This window comes from Triplophysa rosa, unplaced genomic scaffold, assembly GCF_024868665.1.
Source record: "Triplophysa rosa unplaced genomic scaffold, Trosa_1v2 scaffold139_ERROPOS793776, whole genome shotgun sequence".
Taxonomy (NCBI): domain Eukaryota; kingdom Metazoa; phylum Chordata; class Actinopteri; order Cypriniformes; family Nemacheilidae; genus Triplophysa; species Triplophysa rosa.
The window spans coordinates 376,619-399,612 of NW_026634143.1; the positions used below are offsets into that span (position 1 = coordinate 376,619).

A 22,994-nucleotide genomic window follows, 5' to 3' on the forward strand; every position below is an offset into this window, starting at 1 on the left:
CTCTTGACAGGCTAACCCGATCTCTGTCATCCCAGAAATAAAGTGCCTTTATTTCAACGTGGCACGATTTATAAAACGACCAAAGAGAAGAAATGTGTCATTTCATCCCACCGTCTCACACCTTGTCAATCTCTTGACTCAGGTAGATCTCATAAGAGACATCAAGCAGCTCACACTGGCTCTTTCAGAAGTCAACATGCGACACAGCATCGTGACAGAGACAGATATGAAGGAGCGAGCTCTGGACCTCTGGCCTGTCCACACGGTCGCTGGAACAAAACGAGAGCAGAGGAAAAATGAAGGCGCACATGAAAGGGATTTCACACGGTGACATTCTCAGCTCTGGAGAGAGAGGCTTTGATTCGCTGCGTGACGGTACAGTCTCCAGCTACATTAGAACATTATATCATTCATCTGATCATTAATCCTGCTTCTAATGAAGAGATTATAAAGGGACTTGCTAATAAATCACAGCGGTGAATGGATGAGGTGCGCTGACTGTGCCATTCACAGACGTGGAGCGCATTAACACCAACGGGAGCTTGGAAAGCGTGATCTGCATATTTGCTTGTTGTGTTGTCAGCTCATGCGGTGCGCCGCCTCTATCTGCCCCTCGGCACTGCCTTGTTTGGGGTGGAATGTGTCCGACCCCTCGGCAGCCGCCAGCCCCTCCAGACACCTGTGAGAGTCGTGAATATAAAGCACACAATATTACACAACACATGTGCTGCGTTCTCTCGCTCTGTGTGTGTGAAAACTGTTTACCTGTGTACTGCATTACCAGCTTAACATCTGTAAAGCCTTCGTTCTCTTTTCATTGAGCAGTTTTCCTGTCAATGGTTGAATGCAGGTTCACTACAATACTACGGTATAGTCAAACCGCAGTTTGTTGTAGCGATTATACTCCAAAGTCATTGTATAATACTCCGTTAAACTTCATGTAGTTAGCACACAAATATCAATGTACTAGTAGTGTACTGTTTCAATACTACTTGGCCCAAAAGTGTACTTCAAGTGTAGTAATCTCTAGCACACAACTACTGTTGTTTACAAGTATATTTTTGGTTTGTGTGGCAACTCTACAAGTGAACATCTAGGTGTACTAGGTCTAGGCGGTCAATAATTCTAGCACATTTTAGCTGATAAATGCACCCTTTGAAGTACTATAGTACACTCAGTACTAGCACAATTCTTGGAGTCAACTTAACATCATACTTAAAGTTGACTGTTTATGTATTATTTAATATGTTTAACGTAACTTTAAGAATACGATGTTTCTGGCATTTCCTTAAAATGTACCTTTCTTAAAGAACACACGTAGATTTGAGTTCACACACACTTGAAGTAAATGGATCAGTGTGTATAGAGAAGAACGGTTTCAGTTTCACACGTGTTTGATTGACTCTGTTTCACCCTATAAAGCTGAACATGAACATGGACATTAAACAGGACAATGTGTGAACATGTATGTCCAGTAAAGGACCACTCACAATGCTTCATTATACGTGTATACACAGCTCATCAAAAGATCGTGGAGCTATTTTCCATAGAAAGTTTCATTCAAGCTGAAATATATTTAACGGAACTACATGTTGTTATCAGTTATATGATATAATAGTATTTCATTATTTTAAATTGGACTGAATATCATGTTTATTACATTAGATTATATAGGTTGAAATGATTGGCCAAGTAGAAATAACTATTATAAAACTTAAAATATTACAATCAACTGTTATTTCATTTCAGTGAGTGAAATGCTTGTATCATTTGGAGTATGAAATAGTTTTCTGTTGACATTGAGCTAAATACTGTACATTCTTCTTTTTAATACTGATTTGAACGTGACTGCAGAGTTGACTTCTTGTATTGTTAAGAAGGCAATGGGTTATCGTGTATCGTAACACCGGCGGTTCGAGGGCTGACCTCACCTGTTATGAGCGCTTCAGGTGTAAAATCATGTCCCCGGCGGGCTGAAGGCACTCACCCGGACAGATGAACTGCTCTTTACTAAACCTTTCATTATTTGGACAGGGATACTAAACAGCACCAGCGCTGCAGGGTTACCATGGTGACGCTGCTTTAAAGTCCCAGAAAAAAGGTTAGCTGGTGTATTGCATTTGTCTTTTAGCCCTCAGGCTGGTAACCGAACAGTCGTGTCATACTGGACCACACAAATGTTTGTTTGTTTGTTTTTTCATGTCGTGGTTCAGGGTTTCCTGGGTGGTGACCGAAAATCACCACACGTTTCATAACACACTGTCAATGGCAGCTCAGCTCATACATGATTGCAGATATGATGCTAAAGGTGGAACATTATAACTAGACGCGATGCGTCACGTGTGAGGATCTGTCAAGTGCTCATGAAGACCCCGTGACAGCCCCATTATCTGCAGGAATGTGAGAGGAGTGATTTCAGCCGGTGTCCACACCTCCAGACACAAGTGAGTGTGTGTGACATGACCTGCCAGACCTCATTCACTTTTAATATGAAGCTAATAACAGCTAATGTTCATCACTCTGACGCAGATCAACACCACCACCTCACTCTCGCTCTCTCGCTCCTTTGGTTTGTGATACATTTCAAGTTGAAAGGCAAATTCGTGTTTATCTGGATCTGTATGTTGATGCTCTGTGTCAGTGTTTTAATGCTTTGACATCTGTGTATGTGCGTTTGAACGAGTGAATGTAAACACATTCACACCTGCTCATAGAAAAACATAAGAAGTCTTGAGTGCTGTACGTACCTGTGCCGCATATATTGGGCTAACCAATAACTGTCTAAAAAAATTGCTCATTCTCTCCTTTGCTTACTCCAGCTTTAATCCTCTAGTAGCGTGGCCTTGCAAACGAACGGTTCTGTTTAGCGTGTTGACAAAATGTTTATATGCTCTTCTACTTGTAAGTGGCTTTGGATAAAAGCGTCTGCCATATATATACATGTAAATGTACGTGCATATATGCAGTAGAATGTGAAGTGATTTTACGTAACTCAGCGTCTGCAGGAACACACCTGTCCGTGCGCATTTGCATGATTTTCCAGCTTCAGCTCAGACTGGATTGTTCTGGTTCAGAATCCACACAGATGACACACCGCCAAGACGTCTGTTCTTCTTTATTACATAAACGACGCTCGTATTTCATTTGCATTAAGAGCTTCTTGTTTGTGAAACTGACACACATAACGGGGACAAAAAAACTGATTAAAAGCCGTTTTCGTTTATGGGTTTGCTTTGTTTCTTCTTTCATAAACTATTAGGCCTACCAAGTGTTGCTGATTTCAATAATGTCCTGAATGTTGTGTTGCTCTGGTCATCTGACATCACGGAGATGTTAGACAGGCCGTACACTGTATGGTACAATGTCTCCTCCCTGTGGTCAGATTCTCAAACATGTGACGATGTTAAATATTTCACAATAGGCAAACATTAGGTATGGAAAACTGGCACGTGTCCTTGTTTTTATGTCCTGGTGGGGACCTAAACCTGAATGCACAGCAACACGCGTGTCAAGTAAATCGTATTTTTGAAATCTAAAAATGCTAAAAGTTTTTTCTATGATCTTTCGTTTTAGGGGTAGGGGATAAAATATGGACTGTCCCCACGGAGATAAGTGTGTGTGTGTGTGTCAGAATAATTAGCCCGGCCAGGCCCGTCTGCCTCCACTGAACTGAAACACAATGGCTCTGGGGGTTTGTCATGTGAAAGCCTCATTCATCACGTGAGCTCAATTATGTGCCACTTGTGTTAATGGAGATGACGTGCTGCTCAGTGTTCACTGAAGATCTGCTGCCATATGAGTAAATCACCTCAACACCTTTGAGTTTTCATCATCATTTACTCTGATGTCCAGCTCCAGTCCCTCAACACTTCACTATCCAGACTGAATATAACACTGATATAGAGGGTATATATATGCACGTGTCGTCACTTTCCCACGTGTGCACGCCGGAGCGCGCCTGCTTGAGTGGTCAAACACTGGGCAAAACGAATGCTTACAATATCAGGAAACGCAATTCCGCGCAACATTTGAGGAACACCGGATTCCTTTGTAAGTCATAAGGTAGTCGTAAGGATCACCGTCGAGTCCAGCTGCTTGTAGTTTCAGCAAATAATTGCGTGTTTTAGTCTCGTTTTTTTGTTCCTCTTATTGAATGCAGCCATTTTGCCTTAGTTTTACCACTCAAGGGAGCGTGTGACGTGTCCCGGCGTGTTCACGTGGAAAAGTGACATGACGTCAATGCATACCCTCTATACATACACCAATGAAATTTCATTATAACAAATGCCTGAAATCTTGATTTTTAAAAAGCTTCAAAGCAGACTCCTTATAGATTATTTGACTTAAGTATATTTTTTGATTTGTTGAACACAAAAGAAGATATTTTGAAGAATGTAGGAAAGCACTCAGTTCTGAGGCACCTTTGACTATCTTTGTCATTTTTCCTACTGTGATAGTTATTGGTGGCCAAGATCTGTTTGGTTACACGCATTCGTCCATCGTCATCAGAATAAAGAAATGTATACAGATTTGGAACAACTCGAGGGTGAGTAAATGATGACATAATATTATTTTTTGAGTGAACTGTCCCTTTAAGACCAGCCTGAGCTGGTTGCTATGTTTTAGCCTGGTTTTGCTGCTCCCCCAGCCTGGCTTTTTTTGTCAAACATGTTGCAAATAACAGTGAAAATGTACTATATGTTGTATTATACTGCTTTGAAGATGATGAGTGTTTTGAAACAAAGTGCTAAGATTTAAAAAGAAATGCAGTTGTGAGATTGTATAGTTTAGTCCTATATACAGTAGCTTAGTTCTCTAAAATATTTCTATAAAGGCGACTGAAGATCAGACTATATTTGACAGAGCGTCACTGGCTCACTTTGAAATCAAACCACAAAAACCAAAGCACTGATTTGAAACACATGATTCATGGTTTTGAAGCTTTGTGAATCATTCATTTAAACCACAAACACACTCACAGTTTTAATGTGCACAACATCCAGACACAGTTGACATTATGCCACGTGTTATTGTTTATTTAAATATCTTGTTATTGACCAATCACTATAGTCCTAATGTCATGCAATAGATATGGAAAGACTCTTTACAAATGACAACACACACATTTTCATTTGGTCAAGTTTATTTCAAGATTCAAGAACAGTGATTAGATACATTTTTTATTCTATATGTGACTTAGAAAAAAAAAAAAAAAACTTCAGAGGAAGAATTACCAGAAAGAACCATATTTGCCCTACATGTATAAAATCCTTCTAAAATATAAAGTGTGTATTAATCAGAGCAACACGTCACATTCAAGGAAAAGACACAAACACACACGCACGTACGTACGCACGCGCACACACACACACACACACACAGAATTACTTCTCACCTAAAACAAGTCTGTATTGTTTGATTTGATCTGGATTTTAAAATATTTTATGGTTTGTAATAAGGAATTATTTTGAGAACACTTTATGATCGAGTTCAAATGTAAATTTTAATAAAGCAGTAAGCCCCAAGATGCAATGGGTTACCAGGTGTTTTACAACAGCTTAGAACGTGGCTCAGCCAATCAGAATCAAGGACCAGAACTGACTGATTTATAATCCAGAATAGTTCATAGACTTTCATGTTTTGTGATGACGGTGCAATATAAGGCTATGGGAATTCAATTTTTGTTCAATATAGTGTGGTAGTGGACACACAGTCACAACTATTCTTCATTCTTGGTGAAATGTAAATGTATTTTTAATGTTTACATAAAGGACAAAATGAAATCAAAATATATTTTAAACCCATGATGAAACATGTTTTGTTTTAAACCGAATGTCCGCACGTCCTGTCCTGTCATTGATCAGCGGTGCAGTGAGTCACTGAACCAGGAAGCAGCGAGCTTTTGTCATTGTGTTGATTGGCTGGGCTTTCCTCTGTCTCCTGCAGCGCTCCCACCATTGAGCCCAGCGTCCCAAACCTGCCGGCGCACTTCTCCACCTGTGCAGAAACTCGCAGCGTGACCTCTGACCCCTGCAGGTGATGCAGAACATCGGGCCGAGAGACGGCTGTCAGGCTGTCACCTGCCACGCTGGCCTGAACAATGAAAAACAACAACACACAGTCGGAGGGGCATTCACGGATAACAAATCAATGAAACACCTGATTCATAACAGGAATGATGCAAATAAGGTGAGAGCAGTTAAAGTGATACATAGTTCATCCAAAAATAAACATTCTGCTCTTATCATTTCAAACCCTTAGGACTTTCTTTCTTCTGCAAGAATGTCAGTAACCGAACAATGGCAGCGCCCATTCACTTGCACTGGTCTTGTGTCCGAACAATCGAAGCCTATGGGGATCCACGGTTTTCTGTTACCGACATTTTTCAAAATATCTTCTTTTGTGTTTTGCAGAAGAAAGAAAATGACAACAGGGTGAGTAAATGATGACAGAATTTTCATGTTTGGGTGAACTATCCCTTTAAGGACTATTTAGAAGACATGTGCGTCATATATGTGTGTATTGTGCGAGAGGACTTACGTTGCTCCCCGCAGGAGGCTTTTTCTTTCTGGAGATATTTGGGTTCCAGTGACACACCAGACTGTCATTCTGGACACTGTAGTTTTTGTGACCGATCAACCAGTATGTGTTCATTTTACCTTTCCCCTGAAAAACAGACACATCACGCACCTCATGATCAATGTTCACATGAGCGCAGTGACACCACATGACAAACATAAACCCATCATTAGTTTCATAACTACTGTATAATAATGTACATCTGTAATATCACCGTGATCTACAGGATTTTCTGTTCATCTCTAGATTGCAAAAGTATGAACATTTCTAGAATGCTTCTCACCTTCACTTCAATCTCACCGCGGAGCTGTAACTCATAAGCGTTGTCCTTCATGAGCGCCAGATATGACGCAGAGCTTGCATGAATCTTCTGGGCTAAAACACACAAATAAACACTCTTTTGCACTTCTGTTTGGTGTCATTTCTGTGTGTCTTTCAGGGCTTTATCATATTGCGCACATGCTTGGCTATGTTCACATTTGACTTCTTTTTTGAAGCTGTTAGCGTCTGTTGTACATTATAATCCTATGGAGTAAACCGTGTTTTCAAAAAAGTCCTGAGCGCTTTTTTAAACGCCAGTGCCGGCCTTTTTCTGCAACCCCGCTCTAGGTCAAGCACTTTTTCTCACAGCTAACCAATGACAAGCGAGAACTGTCGTTTCCATAACAGCATGCGAGGAAGGTAGTTGGTCAAGCAGCATCAAGCTCGAAAAAATAAAATGGCGGCCGAAACGCCGGTCGGAGAATAGTTTTGTATAAATGTAAGTTTAGTTTTCACTTTTCAATAACCGTCGATTGTAATTCTAGCGAGATATTACTATTGTAGTTTTTCAATATGTGACTGGGAGACGCTCTCTCTCTGTTTATAATTCAGATTCAGAATCAGAAAGAGCTTTACTGCCAAGTATGTTTGCACATACCAGGAATTTGTTTTGGTGACAGGAGCATCCAGAACACAGAAACACATTCCATTGGAATAGACTCTTCCGTTACGCTTCCTGAAGCCTGTCTGGATCTGTTTCTCTGAGCTGCATTCGTGCACAAACGCTGCCGCTGAAGTCATTGCCAGCTGCTATTTGTAACCACAACACTGCAAGCTTTTAACTTTTTCTTGTTAAAAAAGAAGTCAAATGTAAACATTGCCTCAGAAGTCATACTGTGTGTGATATTATAAACACATTATCATTGATTCTGTTGCGTCTACAAACGTTTCCTAGCCATCGGAGGGGAAGTTTCACTGTAAGATAGTAAAGTTGGCATAAACAGACATACGCAGGCTGGTGGATTCCATCCGAGAGGCGGTGTTCACTGTATCTCCAAACAGACAGTACCGGGGCATCTTATAACCAACAATACCAGCAACACAAGGACCTTGAGTACAAAACACACGTGACATAACACTGTCAACATACACAAAACATCTTCCTTAACTTAAGCAATCTGACACATTTCAAGAGAATATTCAGCGTCGTCATAGGACTTGATCTTCACCCTTCAATAATGCATTGAATGTCAAAGCATCCGACTGAAACATCATGGCTGCCGTGATTTTAAAATGCTGTGTGAGTGCATGATCTGTAATGTTAGGGATAATGTCCAGGCAGCCGGTTGTTATGGCAGAAATAAGCCCCGTCAGTGTGACCAGGACGTGAAGCGGAGGGAAAAGCCGTTTAGTTTCGGTTTTAAAGTAAGAAACGACGTTCAAATGTCAGGAACAGGCAATTTGGTTGAATCATTTGTAAATATAATGTCACATATGTTATTAAAAGACATATTTACATATAATTTGTCAAAAAATCCTGGGTTAGCGTGTGTTAGTAGTTTTGAGAGGTTGTCTTATCTGGGAATAAGGAACCTGCTAATGTCGCCACTGGCCAATCAGAATCAAGCATTCCAACCAGCCGTGTAATAAGAACAGAATAACAGAGCTTACACAGATGGATCGTTCAAATGTTCTGAATACAAATGATAGCATGTCCTACTAGATGTACACGGTATTTAAAAAAATCAAGATTTCATGAGAATCCCCCAAACCCCTTTATGCCTGAACGTCAAGTTCTGACTCGTCTTTTCTGTTGTTTCCTGACTGTTATTGTTGCTGTGACCTTTACTACATCACTGTTTAGTGTTGAGTTGATCATCAACCGTAATCTAAATCTAGTTATTGGCTCATAAATAGTCTTTTATGCGGTTGGACGAAAGATTATGACAAGGCCAACGTCTCGTGTGATAACACATCATATCAAATTAAATAAGCAACTTTTGGTGTTTTGCTTGACGTTGATTCCTCTGACCTGTGTGTATGCCGGCGCGGAGCTGAAGGCGTTGAGTGGCCATGTGCGGTATTGACACCTGTCTGACAGCAGCCACCAGATCCAGAGACATTTTAGCGATCTCGTCCGCGTGTTTGTCTCCGTTTCTCTCCGGCAGTCCACTCACCACCATGTACGCGTCTCCTATCGTCTCCACCTGTTTCATCAACACACACACACACACATGTTGGGTTTCCATGTTTTATGGGGACATTCCATAGACGCAATGGTTTTTATACTGTACAAACTGTATTTCATATTCCCTACCCCTAACCCTAACAATCACACACAACTGTCTGCTCTTTTACATTTTCACAAAAGTTTATTCTGTATGATTTATAAGCTTGTTTCCTCATGGGGACAAAAAATGTCCCCACAAGGACAAGGGTTTTGGATATTGCCATCTTTGTGGGGACATTTTGTCCCCATACTGTAGGGTTTACCCTTCCCCCACACACACACACACGCACACACACGCACACACGCACACACACACACACACACACACACACAGCCTCTTACCACCCTGTCAAACTGCCCGAAACTCACTCTTCTCCTGTGTTCCTTTCAGTGTTGATTTATGCATTTGTTTACATGCCGCATACCTTGTAGACATCGTAGGAGTCGATACGTGTGTCGAAACACATGTAGAGGTTATTGAGCATCTCAACAACTTGTAGCGGAGTGCAGGAGGCTGATATAGCCGTAAAGCCCACGACATCAGAGAAGAAAATAGTCACCTGGAACACAGCACAGGATTTACAAAGGTTGAACCAATGAAAACCATCTGAAAGCCTTTGACATTGTGGAGATCTGTCTATATGCAGTATATGGACTGTGAGTTTTTCTGCCCGTTTCATTGCCTGCCACGTGTTTTAAAAAAGTTAGTCTAGTATAGAGGGTTGGTAAAATCCCAAATCCTCAGTAGAAGTGATAAACTCCCTGAAAACAGTTATTATCATGAACAACATCCTATTACAGACGCTGTGACAGTTTCTAGAAAACACCATCGGCCTTAAGTGCTTTACATTTGAGGGGATGAGCTTCAGGTGCACCAACCGCACACACAAACGCACACAAACACGCACGCACACAAACATACGCACACTCCCTCGCGAGCTGTTTTATGTCCTGATGAATATGGAAAAGTGTAATTACAGGCAATTACTACAACAAAAAGAACAAAAAGAACAGAAACATGTGTGCATGTGTCCTGGCGCTGCCGCCTTAATAAACCTGCCCGACGTCTCAGATCTGACACACCGATTTATTCCAATAAAACCCTTTTTCTGCTCTTTCTTACGGGTAGAGATTTGAGAGTTGTGTGGTTTCTGTCTCATGTCACTTCTGTACCTTCTCATAACTCTCGGCCTCCACGTGTTTGTTCTGACGCAGCTGCTTGGCCACAGATTTGGGCAACATCTGATGAAGGAGATCTTCTGCCAGACGTCGTTCTCTCTTCAGGTCTTCCGTCTTCTCCCTGAGACTCCGAGCGTAGTCCTGGATCCAGTCGGTCATTTGTTTGAAGGACAGAAGTACTACGGGGTAAATCAGACAGGCGATGGCGAGCAGGCAGATCTGCAGACTGATGGTCGACGAGACGTCTCTGGATTTGAGTTTCAGAGCCCATCCGGCGCAGTCGTGAAAACACCTCAGCGTGTTCTCCAGGGCCAGCGTGAACTCTACAGAGCCATCGGAGAGGCCAAAATCTTTGCTATTGGTCAAGTTTAACTCGGTGTCCATGTTTTCCGTCCAGCAGTGCTGAAGATTTTCAGACATCTCTTTAACGACCGCCACGAGTGTCGTCGCTTGCCACATTTCATCCTGAATCTCTCTTTCGCCCGTCATCAAGCGTGAGTTCAGCTCCTGAAGTGTCACGAGCCGTTTCAGAGCAAGAACGTCTGTCCAGTCGGGGTTGAGTTTCAGGAAACCGATGTCTATTTCTTTCACGCCCCACAGAAGTAATATCTTCTCAATAGCCAGGGTAAAAACCGTGAGCCCGTCTCTCTGTGTGGCGTTGAGAAGCTCCGAAAGATCAGACTGAAGACGCTCACAAAACTCAGGCAAGTCAAGATCACAGGGCTGACCCAAAGCGTCCACGTCCGTCTCCGTACAACATCGGCTGAGCGTGAGCATGGTGATGGACCAGGAGCTGAGGAACTCGCCCTGACCATTCTCTGATGACACACTGAGGTTTCGTAAGGTTTGGAGCTCCAGCACGAGCGCGAGGGTGACGTTGGTCCTGCAGGACGTCAGCTCTGTCAGCGCGGCTTTAGTGGACTGCCATCGAGTTAAAGAGGACTGGAAGTCCATGCTCACAGCGCACAGCAAAGCCAAGAAAGAGATGATACAAGCGATGAGAATCCTGAGAACGGTACGACTGCGACTGACACAGCTGAGCGACGAGGGCCTGTCGACAGAGAGGAAAGAAAACACTCTTGGATGAGCAACGCTGCGTTACATCGCAAACTGGGCACAATTTCCTATAATCTGCTGATATTTTGGGTCGTTGTGGTTCGACAAATGGACACTTACTGTCAACCCAGCACTGATGGGTCAAAAAGGGCCAGCCAACCGTTGGGTTTTAAATGAACCTTTTCTGATTTAATTGAGTTTTCCCTTTTTGACCCAATGCTGGGTGGGTTAGCTCTGCGTGTTCAGTGTATGAGATTTATCCCCTGTTTTGTCAATCACCAGTTAATAAATGAAATGATGGCTCACTGAGACTTCCACATCTTCAAGCACGTGATTTGAGGTCTTTGGGTTTTGCATCGTCACAATAATAAGACAGGTAAATGAAGTAAAAGAGTACTGAGAGAGGCCTTGACAGTTCATGTGCTGCGTTTACTCTTCTGAGACACCCGTATAAACCTGTGGGACATTGACTTTATGCATCCAACATAGCAAAAACATTTGAGTTATCTACGCTATAAATTCACACTGGAATTTTTCTCATATTTTTGGCCACTGTAAAACTTCAAATATTTGTTTTTATATTATGAACTGAAAAATGTAAGTGGAGTAACACAATTCGTTGTATAAAAACAGAAAGAAGCAGACACAGTCACCTGCACAGGATGAAGTCAGTCTCTGTCTCCAGGGTCTTGTCTCCTGAGATCTCCTTTTGTCTTCGCCTGTGGATTTTTGTTAAAGTGCTTTTCAGAGAGGCCGATGATAAACAGTCCTTCTTCACGTAGTCCAGAGATGACATGACATTATTCTTGTGTTTCCAGCTAAACACTAAACATTTAAAACACATCACACATCTGTCGCACCGACTTCAGCACGAGCGGCAAAATAAGCGCGTGATTGTGCGCGGCTCCGCTCTCTGCTGCTCTCTGTGACGTCGTTTTAATAACTGAAAGAAATAAAGAGATTTTGATTCAAATACGCTCACAGAATAGATCCAAAAATGGTAATAAATATAGGCCACGTGTCAATGAACTGATTTGTTTATCTACGGTGTAGATTTCAGAGAATCTTTTCTCTCTTTTAGGCTACTCTTCTTTCGCTTAAACCACTATAGGCTATCACGCCAATAATCAAAAAATAGATGAAATAGCAATATTTTACTAGCCTATCTGGAGGGGGACTAAAATATCGATTTGAACAACCTCATACTGAACATTTTCGCGCACATGATTTAAATTGTTAATACAAATTATTTAAGACATAAAAATAAATAGGAAACGAATGTGATACTTTCATGAATGAAAACAGATTAAGGCACGTCACAAGAGGATGGACGCATTTGATAAGGATTTGTTCATTTAATTAGCCAATTCATGCAATAAAATTAAAACGCATCAAATAATCGTTCGAAATTAATCTGAAAAAATCTAATAAATATTGCAGCTACAAAGTACTATCTGCTATTGTATATTTTATGTTATTATTATTTTATTATTTTGATAAGTAAGAGATCGAAAAAGAATCTAACTTAAAATAATATTATCTTAAATGTTAAACCTGGTTTCACAACACAAAAAGGTAAAAGAGGTTAAAAGGCTTATAATGGAATTTTATGTTTAAAAGGCCGAAAGGCTAGTTGTGGAATAAATAAGATTCAAATCAATTTTATTTCTATAGCGCTTTTCACAATGCGCATGGGTCCATAGCAGCTTTACAGGAGAAAATAAGAAAAACTAAAAAACACAAAAAAAGGTAAAACACAGCACAGTGCATGGTGTTTATAGAACAAGCAAGATTATTCTAGTAAATAATATCTAATAAATGCAGTCTCCCGGTGGTTTATTTAGCATATTTTGCATTAAGTGAATGCTTGGCTGAAAAAATGCGTCTTTAATCTAGATTTAAATTGGGAGAGTGTGTCTGACCCTCGAATAGTATCGGGAAGGCTATTCCAGAGTTTAGGTGTTACGTATGAGAAAGCTCCGCCCCCTTTGGTGGATTTAGTTATTCTAGGTGTTATCAAAAGTCTGGAGTTTTGAGATCTTAGAGAGCGTGATGGGTTGTAGTGTGGTAGAAGCTCTGTTATGTAGGTATAGGGGCTAAACCGTTTAAGGCTTTATAAGTAATTAAAAGAACTCTAAAGTCAATACGATACTTAATGGGTAACCAGTGTAGTCTATAAATACTGTTGACTCGTTTTATTACCGCCGGTCTTTGCGCCCCCTGCTGGTAAACTTCATTTGTTTTAACAGGAAATGAAAACAGAGAAAAATAAGAAAGGCAAAAAATATTTAAAATATATATTTAAAACGATTTATGCAGGAATAAACGTTTCAGTTTCGTTATTTCATTGCATTTGAATTAAGTTAATGTTGCATTGGGGTTATTATTATGATGTTTTTCAGCAGAGTAAACCTTCTGTTGTATAACGTATTGTCCTGGAGATGGCGCTATCGTTCCACCTGCTCTGCCTCAGTTTGTTCTCCTTACAGTGAATATAAAAGAGCCTTCCTGAATCTCTGTCTCTTCATGCTTATGAGGACTAAAATGTAACACCTTCACTTTAAAGTACTTTTTTGATCTGGATGAGATCTAGGCTACTACATGAGATCAAGATCCCACAGCACTTGTATGTAGAACGGCACAGCTCAGACTGACCAATGAAAGACCACCGGACTGCTGACCGCATGAAACGTAAATATCAGTATTTTATTATTATTATAGTAACTTACAGAAGTGTATACATTTTATACAAACATATACAACTCACAACAAAAGAAAATAAAAAAAAACAATTACATAAAATATAACTTGGGGTATACATGTGAAAAGAATAACAATTATGTCAGGGGTAAAAAATCAAGTACGTAGATTTAAATAACATATAATAGTCTTTTTTTTGCTTTTTTATATTGCCTAAAGTATGTCCATGCTGTTTAATTTCTCTTACAAACTGTTCAAAATTTGACTTTGACCCATCTTTCATATGTGACCCATATGTGATATATACCAAGTATAACAAAAAGTTGTACCAGAAAAGATATTGTACTCTTAGAATCACTGGTATCTTGTACAAAAATAAAGATGACATCATAAAGATCAATTTGAATTAAAGTTTTTAATAATCTAGAAGAAAAACTAGAGACGTCAATCCAAAACATTTTTTAATATATTATATACAATCAAAGAAAAGATGTCTCACAGATTCTTTTGTAACACCACAGAAGTTTCCACATACATTTCTAATGTAGCCTATCTATTACTGCAATAATACTGTCTTTAACAATATTCATATCTTGTTATTTAGACCTTGCCATAAGTGTATTCTCTTATAGTTTATGTGATGAGCTGATTATCATATTTAACAAATAATCCTTTATTTATTTGTCTAATTAGAAATAAAGTCTTAACCTTATGAAAAAGAGAACATTCTGCCGTACATGCAACTCAGTGGAAGGGATCCAGTGGATTGTGTCTGTGTCCACTGTCTCCTGTTGTATGCTGACCGGACTGAAGCTCGGTGTGATGATGATCTACTGCTGTCAGCCATCTGCTTCTTGTGTGTCAGTTTGACCGTAAATGCGTCGAGTTGATGATGGGATATTTGCATTGCCACATGATTCGGTGTGGATTTTGTACTTTTGGAGAAGATTTCAACACTCTTTCAAGGAATACATTTGATTGACATCGAATTTGTTAAAAATTAGGCTATTCCAAAACATCGAAAATCTTAGATTGTGAGCTAGTTTTGGATATTTCACGCCGTGAATTAGATTGTGAAGATGAAAAATCAGTTTCAGATTTGAGAGGTTGTGATTTCTGACTTGTAATTGTACTGTAAAAGTGAAGTAAAACACAAAGATTATAATGTACTGCACACTGTTTGTCTATTGTACACATTCATGACTGCCATCTGCAGATTCACTCTCAAGTTTGATCAGCTACAGTACACGGTGTAGTGTAAATATGCACAGAATAAAGACATTGTTAATAATAAGTTGTCCCACACGTGGCAAAACTCAACGTTTGTTAAATATTTGATGCAAACAAAAAGACATATTAAATACTCAAATCTGGTTAGTCCATATTAGTCACAGGGCAAATAAATCATTTCTTTTAAATGATTACTTCTATGATCAGAAATGTTATCAAAGATTTGCCTGAACGAAGACAACAGAATCATTCCAAGTTCTGCTTTATTCCAACATTATTCACTCGTACCAGCACAGAGAAGATATTCTGGTGCAAATATAATGAAGAAGAAGAAGAAGAAGAGAGGGATATAGAGATTGAAGGGCAACTAAGAGCAGAACAGCAATAAGAAAGCAAAACTTTGCTCGTCTTAAATATAATTTAACGCAAACATTCAAGAACCTACACAACACCAGTGCATGAATATATTCATAAGCAGTTCATCATTTCATAAATCATAGAGTTTCATAATGTTGATATACTATATGATAACCTCATGATATGGCATAGATTTGTGTACATGCAGAAGGGAGTCATTCACATGGTGTACGCCACCCAGTAGATGACGTTGACCACGGCGAAGGTGAAAGGGAAGACGGCGCGAGCGTAGATGTCGATGGTGTCAGCATCGATGGGTTTGCATTTGCAGCATTTCTTGTCATCGCCGCTTTCTTTCTGCGCTCGACGGGACTGAGCGGCACGCACCTCGCTGCTGTCCTCCTGCACGTTGGGCGGAGCGTCCGCGGACCGCTGGGCTCGGCTCTGTCTCTTTGAGATGAGGAGGCCCTGATTCATGCCAGCCACAGACAGCGAGAAGAGAACCATGGCCTGCTTTCCATTCTTCACCATAGACTACAAGAGAACATCAACACGAGACAAACGTTACTCAACAAAAAAACTCAACAAAAACACAATACTCACAATGTCAGATGTTCACTACACGATTATGAATTCACAAAACAACATCACAATATCCATAATATTTGGAAAAAAGTTTAAACCATGCTACGTGTCCTTTTCAACGTTTTGGCCAAATATTTCTAGTATTTATTTAGATAATATCAATAACGTGATTGTTAATATCATGGTAGGCTATATGGCGACCAGTGTTGGGTAAGTTACTCTCAAAAAGTAATTAATTACTAGTTACTAATTACATATTCAATAGTGTAATTAGATTACGGTACAAATTACTCTCTCCAAAAAGTATTGAATTACTTATTACTAATGACTTTCTATATCCTATATCAACCTTGATTAGTCAAGTGATTCAAGGATAGACATGAAACGGCTCTTTTAATTCATTCAAATAAATAATATTAAACTACATGAAGTACTCTTATTAACTGACCAAAGTATTACAAATGTGAGAATTATACATTAAAGCATACATTTTAAAGTTAGACTTTGAATTTTGATGTCAATTCCACTATTGCACACACATATATTACACAAAGTATTTAGTTTAATTCCTTCCGAAGTAACTGTAATTAAATTACAGAAAAAAAATAAGAGTAATGCCTTGACTTTTTCAAGAGAAAAGTAATTACTTGACAGTAACTCATTACTTAGTAACTAGTTAGACCCAACACTGATGGCGACACCCCTAACTGTAAATGAATGGTTATTTTCTCAGCACCTCGGTGCTCTTGTTGCTCTTGACTTTGGCTTTCTCCTTCTTGCTGTAGTCTGCATTATAGTGAGCAAAAGCATATTCAATCAAGGCAGCGAATACAAAGACATAACAGATCCAGAAATACACGTCCAGAGCTTTGATGGCAGAGGCGCGGGGCAGCGACGAGCGAGCGCTAACCATCAGTGTCGTCATAGTGAGAACTGTTGTGATCCCTGAAAACAGCAACCACAAATCATGTTGTTAAGTGATCTACTGCATGTTAAATGTTTTTGTTTGATTTGTATTAGCGAACGGACCTAAAGAAACCCTAGCAGGCACAGCTGATTGGCTGATCCAGAAGGAAACCCACGACATGGCGACCAACAGGATGGAGGGCATGTAGGACTGGATGATGTAAACTCCTCGATTCCGTCGTAGCTGGAAACGCAAACTGAGTCGCGGAAACCGTCCCGCTGTATCGAAGATCATTCAAAAATTTGTAAACAAAACTGATTTGTATGACAATAGTAAAAGTGGTTTCAAAGTCAAGCTTCACAGGCTCACCAGATTTAAAGTTCATAATTTCCGTCACAAAGCGATAATCTGTGATGGTAAACTGGGACAGCTCCAGTTTGTCCAGTCCGTGGATTTGTCTCTGACTGTCTGACCAGTGATAAACAATGTCTTCTGAAGAGTAACCATCTGCAAACCAGACAAATCATCAATCTGTATATCTCCACCGTTTTTGATTCTTTTGGTCTGGCCTTATTGTTGTCATTTGTTATTGTCAGTTTTAATCTAGACATGTTTGTTTTGTCTTGTTATTGGTTCATGTAGATAAAAGTTTTCCTGGGACTCACAGCTTTCCAGGTCCAGCATTCATTCCTGTTCATCCATGGGGTATTTGGTAAGGTCCATGTCACAGGCCACTGTAGATGTTATTCTGAAAGACAAACAATCCAACACAGTCTCACGGGAATTCATTTGTCACAAACTGTAATCTATTCATTCGTGTTTATCGACAAGTATTTCACCCTTTTTTCGTATGAGTAAGCATGACTTTCAGTCTAACGTATTATAATTCGCGGTATCATTCAAATGTATGAATATATACATCAACGCAAACTGATGGGAATTCATACCTATTTTACAAGGTGTCTCATTCGTGTGAATTCCTGTTTCCTACGATCTCATTGGTGTGTTTTGTAATGATTTGACTTTGCCCCTGTGATGTTAGGTTTAGGGGCGGGGTTAGGGTGGGCCTTTATCGTTGCTTTGCCACCTCGTAAAACTCATGATTTTAGCTAAATTAGCTTTTGCGGCTGTGATTTTAGGGTTTGAGGTGAGGTAAGGTGTTGGTTGGCCTCCTCCTAAAATATTTACAACTTATTTTAATATCAGGTTATTAATATATAAATGTACATACATACGCAGTTTGTGTATTAAAAGTCGTGCTGAGTGACACGAAAAAAGGGATTTAAATTCATGTCCATGAACACGAATAAATAGATTCCAAATTTCGTGCCAATGCCACGATCTGCCTTGAGACTGGGTTGAACGATCACACAAGACATGAATGTGCTCACAGTTCCATACAAACACAATGGGGGTTTTGAGTAAATCTCTTTGGCTACTCCAGTGACTGAATGGCTTTATAGAATTAAAGGACATCTTTCAATATTTCATGTCTTTTTACAGCGTAATGAAATGTGATGAAATATACCGGCTGCTGTACAGAATGACTCCATCAGGCTGCAAGCGAATGAGCTTGTTCTCCACCGTAACATCATGAAACCAGGCGAATTTGGCATTCACAATGAACGTGTCTGGTACCCAGAGTTTGTCTACAAAGCGGCTGTCCAGACCCAGAGTTTTATTTGTGTGGTTGTAGGACAGACGATCATCTCTCCAGCTCTGACGCAGAAACACAGTCATGGTGTATTCCTGAAAACACAACACACGGTGATCATGTACTGTATCAAGAATATCACAAAGAGATTCTTTTCTATAGAATGTGTGTGGAATGTAAAAGCTGACTTTTTAAAGGACATCAACTACCCTCCATTTCCTGTCTAACAGCTAATGACATTTTTTCCCCACAGAGAAAAGGACCATCATCATCATCACCAGCAGCCAGTTCACAGCATCACAAATCCTACAACATGGATCAGTCATAAGCCTACTGTCATCTGTCTCTGAAGAGCAGTGTGGAGACTTCACCCACCTGACTATCTGCCATGTCAATCAAATCTTCTTCAAATCCATCTTTTCTCTTCAACAGGTTGTTTCTATTACAATAACACCGACAACCTGTCCTTCCTCACTGGCACTTTGTGAAACTGGTTTCTCCACAATCATACTCAACCCTTCAGCTGTTGACTACAGACGTGCCTCAATCCTCACTTTAACAAGATGTTTTCAACCAGGTGTCTGTTTTCTCAGAACATCCTACTGGATAAGCAGTTGGGCTTCACAGGTGAACAAAGGTAGATGACCAATTCCATCTTATGGTCACTGGAGTTCCTCAAGGTTCAGTACTTGGACTACTCCAGTTCTCCATATACTGTACACATCTTTGGACCCATTGTGCAGGCATGTGGCTTTTCTTAATACTGCTCTACTGACACCTACTTTTCTTTTCAACCAGACGACACACTGGAGTACGTGAATTATGGCCAGCCTGGAAGACAACCTTGGCGTGAATAAGTACCTTAATGTGTCACCAAACAACTTTTGGTCCCCTATTTTCTCAGTTCTTCTGTATTTCAGTTAAAAGACATTGACGAAGAAGATTGTGAGTGTTATTTGTGACAAACAGCATCTTTAGGGGACATGATGATTGGCTCTGGAGCAGATACAAGGCTAAATGCAGATATATTTTTGGAGAACTCTGAAGTCATCTCAGGCGTCCATCCCAAAGCTACTTGTGCCTCTTGTGTATATGCCAACAAATGCCACGAGAGACATCTAAGCAAAGGTGTGGGATGATGGACCAATTTTACTTATTCAGCCATCTTCACAAACCATTAAACAGTTATTTATCTTACAGAAATTCAGTAGAAACTACTTACTAAAAAGCTAAAATTGGCAAGAAAGCTGATCCTTCACATATGAATAATATCTGTTTTAATTGATAAGACATTTGAATAATCACACCCTGTAAAGTCAGTCTGACCGGCTTTATATATTCTAGGGCTAACATGTAAAGGCTCTGTCTATTTTTGTATGGAGGATATAAATATATTAGCTTCTTTCCCAGCACACCATCTGTGACCTGCTAAAAATCAGCAGCCAAGATTCTCCTCTCCCCAGTGTCCTCTTCACGTCATGAGAAAAGAGTGCGAATCTTCCATCCACATACATTATACAGTCTCATTTCAAGTCACAACAAAGAGTGTGTCGTCAGTATTACTAACAGTATTCCTCAGTTTTTCGCAAGATCCCAATGATATTAGTTTTCATTGCCTCAACAAATGTATTTTAACACTCTGTCGCATCAGACAATGAAAACTTATCTTTAAAATATAAAACTTGTAAACACAAAGGCGTGTTTACTGTGCTGTATGACTTCATATGGACAACTTTCATGGTGTACAGATTCTTTAACAACAACAAATCTGTCAACAGCATATAAATTAGGACATGAGAATTGACCTTTCTTCTTGAAGGAGATGAATAAATGAACCTGTGAATGTATTCAGGTCTCTTTGCTTGTGTGTGAAACTGAGCATATGAGCGTCCATGTGTTGATTATGATTTCATATGATGGTCAAGAGTAGTGCATGCATGTTGCCATGGCAACTGTGTCAGTAAAAGGCTCAGCAGCAGCATCTGTATTATTCACTCGCTCTGTGCTGTTACTGTGAAATGCCGTACAGTGCATCTGAGATACAATGACCATATTCATACGTTACCATGTTGGCTTCTGAGATATGGTCAATACTGGCTACTTCAACAGCCATGGCCACGTTTACAGGAGGTCCTGTGAGGAGAAAAACAGTTTGCTGAGTGGCCGTGGCTTTGACATGGAAGGCTAGAACAAAACCAATGAACACTTCAACACACATATTCTGCTTCATATGAAGAAACAGTCATCAATGTCTCTAATCCCGTACATGACATACTGCGGTTGTTACTATAAGATTACCAAACGGGTACCTTGTACCTGGACCTTACAGTCAATTCAACTGATTTTGTGGGCTGAAGAGACTGAGGAGGAGGATTGTACACGTTCTTGATGTATTTGTATTTGTTATTCTTTTGGCAATGCAACATTCAGTGTTTGAGAAATTTGCTCGTGAAACAGTCCAGTTTCTGAATAGAAGCATAACAGTGTTAGGATGCTTTACTGTTTTACATCACTCCACCACAGGAACTGATGAGACAACATTATAGTTTGCAGTGGACATCACAGCAGATGCAGTAAATCTCATCACATTGTAAGTCAGCCACTAATGTTTGTTGAAACTCAAAAAATCTACTGCGTGCTTAAGAAAAAAAATCTACTATGCTTAAGGTTAGCGTGTGACGCAATCGGAGCGGAACAACCAATGCCGTTTCATAACGCAACCAGTCACAAGACACACGAGCCACTGCCATTTCACTGCCAACACTGACGAAACAATTCACGCACTGGCGGCAATTCTTAAGATTCTGTCGCTGTGCGCAGCGGGGGGTCTGTTGTTTGGCCTGGGAACGTTTGGAAAAATTGCACTTTTTGAATAAACAGCGTGGCTGTATCTTCCTGTTACATGTTGTGTTTTTGTCATGGCTCTGCTTCCTTAGTCATGTTTTTCTTGGTCCTGTAGCAGAGCCATGACAAAGTCTTTGGTTATGTGTGGAGAGAAACATATTATTGTCCGTTTGACTATAATATACTGTACGTTCTCTCCAGTGTCTTGTCATTGGCCCCATTCCTCTCGTTTCCTCGTTATCTTTCCCTGAGTGTTTAATGTCTCACACCTGCCCCATGTCGTTATCCCTCATTTGTCAATCCCTATAAATACCCTCTTGTTTCTTTGTCTTGTGTTCGTGGATTATATGTATGTGAGTGTACTACATTGTGTATGCGGTGTTACCCTGGTTCCTGGTCTCTGCCTTGTCCTTGATGTGTGAGTTTTGTGTGTTTACCTTGTTTACCCTGTCGTGTTTTTTGTGAGACGTTTGGTCAAGTTTTTGAGTTAGGTTTTTGCTTCTTTTTGGTTTTACGTTTTGCCCCCACGTGGGAAGTCTTTTGTTTTGTGTATATATACTTCTTAGTTTCGTTTTTCCCCCATCGAGGGTGTTTAGTTTGTGTTTTTGTTAGTAATAAATATATCTTGTTTAACCCCTTCACTGCCTGCCTGCGCTTGGGTTCTTCAGCCACGAGAACCGTGACAGTTTTATCTTGTATAATATACAAACAGTCAGGTTTAGGGCTGGGGTCAGGTTACATGCTTAAATACGTCTAAATTGTGCGTACGAAATAACTAAATACGACGTCTGATTAAATTCAAAGTCATTACACCCCAATATAATATTGTGTTGTTAACGTTACTGTTGTTGGAAATTGTGATACCGGGTTGCAATATGTACCTTTTGTGGTTCTGCAAAAAGTGTACGTTACAGAGGTACATATTTCCTATGAGACCAGGTTGGATTTTTAATCAAAAACGTTGACCTCCTCACACACATCTCAATCTCCTGGGGTCTCATTTATAAAACTGTGTGGATTTCATCCGTAAAGTGTGCGCACGCACAAAAGGAAGATTTTGAGAACCTGCCAAAATTCCCTTTATAAATCCCAGTCACCAGAAGGGTGTGCGTAAATGAATCTCCATAACCATATACGTATGAAGCTCGCAATGCCTAGTTTTACTAGCCTATAGCCTCATCTGCATATCATTTCCATATGTAGATTTCCATCCACATCACAGTACAAGACATTGATATGAGCCAATGGATCCAGCAGTGTCCATCATAATAACAAAGTGTGCACCGGTAATACTTGCTCTCGCTAGAAATATTTTCAGAAATAAAACATTATTTTCTCAGAACACAAGTTCTGCAGTTCTAGCGCAAGTGCTAGAAATATACAGTTTCTGTACTTTTTGTTTAGCTTCTAGA

General features: G+C 40.0%; 2 protein-coding genes across 2 annotated transcripts; both read right to left on the reverse strand.

The window, feature by feature from the left end:
* Positions 1-5,843: 5,843 nt before the first annotated feature.
* On the reverse strand, positions 5,844-12,101 carry LOC130549576 (uncharacterized). The gene is made up of 8 exons (XM_057326821.1): positions 11,959-12,101; positions 10,244-11,300; positions 9,496-9,630; positions 8,873-9,047; positions 7,851-7,949; positions 6,863-6,954; positions 6,541-6,666; positions 5,844-6,093 (listed from the first exon to the last, which is right to left on the reverse strand). Exons 1-8 carry the CDS (start codon positions 12,099-12,101, stop codon positions 5,854-5,856), a joined length of 2,067 nt encoding a protein of 688 aa, XP_057182804.1. The 3' UTR covers positions 5,844-5,853.
* Positions 12,102-14,401: 2,300 nt separating this feature from the next.
* Positions 14,402-20,901, reverse strand: LOC130549579 (gamma-aminobutyric acid receptor subunit delta-like). Its single transcript, XM_057326824.1, is given in 7 exon segments — positions 14,402-16,126; positions 16,914-17,122; positions 17,207-17,362; positions 17,454-17,591; positions 17,750-17,832; positions 18,613-18,833; positions 20,804-20,901. Coding segments are annotated over 7 exon segments (1,170 nt in total). The 5' UTR covers positions 20,852-20,901; the 3' UTR covers positions 14,402-15,811.
* Positions 20,902-22,994: the final 2,093 nt, after the last annotated feature.